The sequence below is a fragment of the Malurus melanocephalus genome, unplaced genomic scaffold, assembly GCF_030028575.1.
Source record: "Malurus melanocephalus ecotype Western Australia unplaced genomic scaffold, MMel_1.1 scaffold_2182, whole genome shotgun sequence".
In the NCBI taxonomy this organism is placed as follows: Eukaryota; Metazoa; Chordata; class Aves; order Passeriformes; family Maluridae; genus Malurus; species Malurus melanocephalus.
In genome coordinates, this window is record NW_026625414.1 from 2,491 (window position 1) to 5,283 (window position 2,793).

General features: G+C 63.0%; 1 protein-coding gene across 1 annotated transcript in view; it reads right to left on the reverse strand.

Annotated features, from left to right (window-relative positions):
• The window catches only part of USF1 (upstream transcription factor 1), a 4,169-nt gene extending 2,488 nt beyond the window's left edge, over positions 1-1,681 (reverse strand). The window contains exon 1 of the mRNA XM_057388618.1: positions 1,583-1,681. Within this exon, the coding sequence (XP_057244601.1) occupies positions 1,583-1,681 (99 nt within the window). The remainder of the gene's footprint in view (positions 1-1,582) is intronic.
• Between the last annotated feature and the right edge of the window lie 1,112 nt (positions 1,682-2,793).

A 2,793-nucleotide genomic window follows, 5' to 3' on the forward strand; every position in this document is an offset into this window, starting at 1 on the left:
GAGACAGGGACAGGGACAGGTGAGACATGGGGACAGGGACAGGGACAGATGAGACAGGGACAGGGACAGGTGAGGGACAAGAACGTGCCCTGGATCACCGCCTGCGGGGACAGGGACAGGGACAGGTGAGGGACACAGACAGGGACAGGAACACGCCCTGGATCACCGCCTGCGGGGACAGGGACAGGTGAGACAGGGACAGGGACAGGCCCTGGATCACCGCCTGTGGGGACAGGGGACAGGTGAGACAAGGACAGGGACAGGCCCTGGATCACCGCCTGTGGGGACAGGGACAGGGGACAGCTGAGACAGGGACAGGGACAGGTGAGGGACAGGCGAGGGACAGGGACAGGTGAGGGACAGGAGCGTGCCCTGGATCACCACCTGCGGGGACAGGGACAGGTGAGACATGGGGACAGGTGAGACAGGGACAGGGACAAGTGAAACATGGGGACAAGGACAGGTGAGGGACAGAGACAGGGACAGGTGAGGAATAGGGACAGGTGAGGGACAGGGACAGGTGAGACAAGGACAGGTGAGGGACAAGTGAAGGACAGTGACAGGGACAGGTGACGGACAGGAACATGCCCTGGATCACCGCCTGCGGGGACCGGGACAGGTGAGACAGGGACAGGTGGGACAGGGAGAGGTGAGACAGGTGAGGGACAGGGACAGGGACAGGTGAGGGACACAGACAGGGACAGGTGAGGGATAGGAATGTGCCCTGGATCACTGCCTGTGGGGACAGGGACAGCGGACAGCTGAGACAGGGACAGGGGACAGCTGAGACAGGGACAGGGGACAGCTGAGACAGGGACAGGGAGAGGTGAGACAGGCGAGGGACAGGGACAGGCGAGGGACACAGACGCACCCTGGATCACTGCCTGCGGGGACAGGGACAGGTGAGACGGGTGAGGGACAGGTGAGGGACAGATGAGGGACAGGGACAGGTGAGACCTGGGGACAGGTGAGACAGGGACAGGTGAGGGACACAGACAGGTGAGCCCAGAACGTGCCCTGGATCACTGCCTGCAGGGGACAGACAAGTGAGGGACAGGTGAGAGACAGGTGAGGGACAGGGACAGGTGAAGGGCAGATGAAAGACAGGGACAGGGACAGGTGAGGGACAAGGACAGGTGAGGGACAGGAACACGCCCTGGATCACCGCCTGCACAGGTGAGACCTGGGCGTAAGTGAGCTCATGGGACAGGTGGGGACAGGTGAGGGACAAATGGGGGCCCATAACACACCTGTGTTGTGGACTGGGTGGCGGTCAGGTGAGTGGGGACTGTGTGGGGACAGAGGGTGTCACAGGGGCGTGTCAGCGGTGTGGCCGGTGACCCACCTGTGTCATGGACTGTGTGGGGACAGAGGGGACAGTGGGTGTGGCCAGTGACCCACCTGTGTCATGGACTGTGTGGGGACAGAGGGGACAGTGGGCGTGGCCGGTGACCCACCTGTGTCATGGACTGTGTGGGGACAGAGGGGACAGTGGGCGTGGCCGGTGACCCACTTGTGTCATGGACTGTGTGGGGACAGTGGGTGTGGCAGGGGCGTGACAGGGGCGTGGCCGGTGACCCACCTGTGTCATGGACTGCGTGGCCGGGTAGCCGCTGATGGCGCTGGTGCCCTCGGTCTGCGCGTCCAGCTGCCCGTCAGCCACCTGGATCACCCGGTACATCACCTGGGGACAGCAGGGGACAGACAGGTGTGACACAGGGACCCCCAAATCCCTGACTGACCCCACCTGGATCACCCGGTACATCACCTGGGGACAGCAGGGGACAGGTGGGGACAGGTGAGACAGACCCCAAATCCCTGACTGACCCCACCTGGATCACCCGGTACATCACCTGGGGACAGACAGGTGTGACACAGATAATCCCAGAGCCACCCACTGTCCCCACCTGGATCACCCGGTACATCACCTGGGGACAGGAGGGGACAGGTGGGGACAGGTGTGACAGACCCCAAAACCCCGACTGTCCCCACCTGGATCACCCCGTACTTCACCTGCAACAGGTGGGGACAGCTGGGGACACTCAGAAGGGTGTGCCCAGCTGTCCCCAGGTGTATCCAAGCCCCCCGAGCTGTTCCCAGATGTATCCAGGTACCCCCAGGTGTCCCCAGATGTGTCCTCAGCTGTCCCCAGGTGTGTCTCCAGGTGTCCCCAGCTGTGTTCCCACAGGTCCCCAAGTGTCCCCAGCCCCCCTGGTGTCCCCAGGTATGTCCCCAAGGGTCCCCAGGTGTGTCCCCAGCCCCTCCAGGTGTGTCCCAGGTGTCCCCACATTGTCCCCCGGTGTCCCTAGGTGTCCCCAGGTGTGTTTTTCCTGTCCCCAGGTGTCCCCAGGTATGCCCAGGTGTACCACAGGTGTATCCCAGATTGTCCCCAGGTGTCCCCAGGTGTCCCCAGCTCCCCCAGGTGTCCCCAGATTTCCCCAGGTGTGTTTTTCCCGTCCCCACGTGTTCCCAGGTGTTCCCAGGTGTCCCCAGCCCCCCAAGGTATCCCCAGGTGTATTTTTCCTGTCCCCAGGAGTGTCCCACATGTCCCCAGATGTCCCCAGGTGTGTTCCACATGTCCCCAGGTGTGTCCCCAGGTGTGTCCCACATGTATCCAGGTGTGTTTTTCCTGTCCCCAGGTGTCCCCAGCCCCCCCAGGTGTCCCCAGATGTCCCCAGGTGTGTCCCACGTGTCCCCAGGTGTGTTTTTCCTGTCCCCAGCTGTCCCCAGGTGTGTCCCACATGTCCCCAGGTGTGTTTTTCCTGTCCCCAGCTGTCCCCAGGTGTGTCCCAC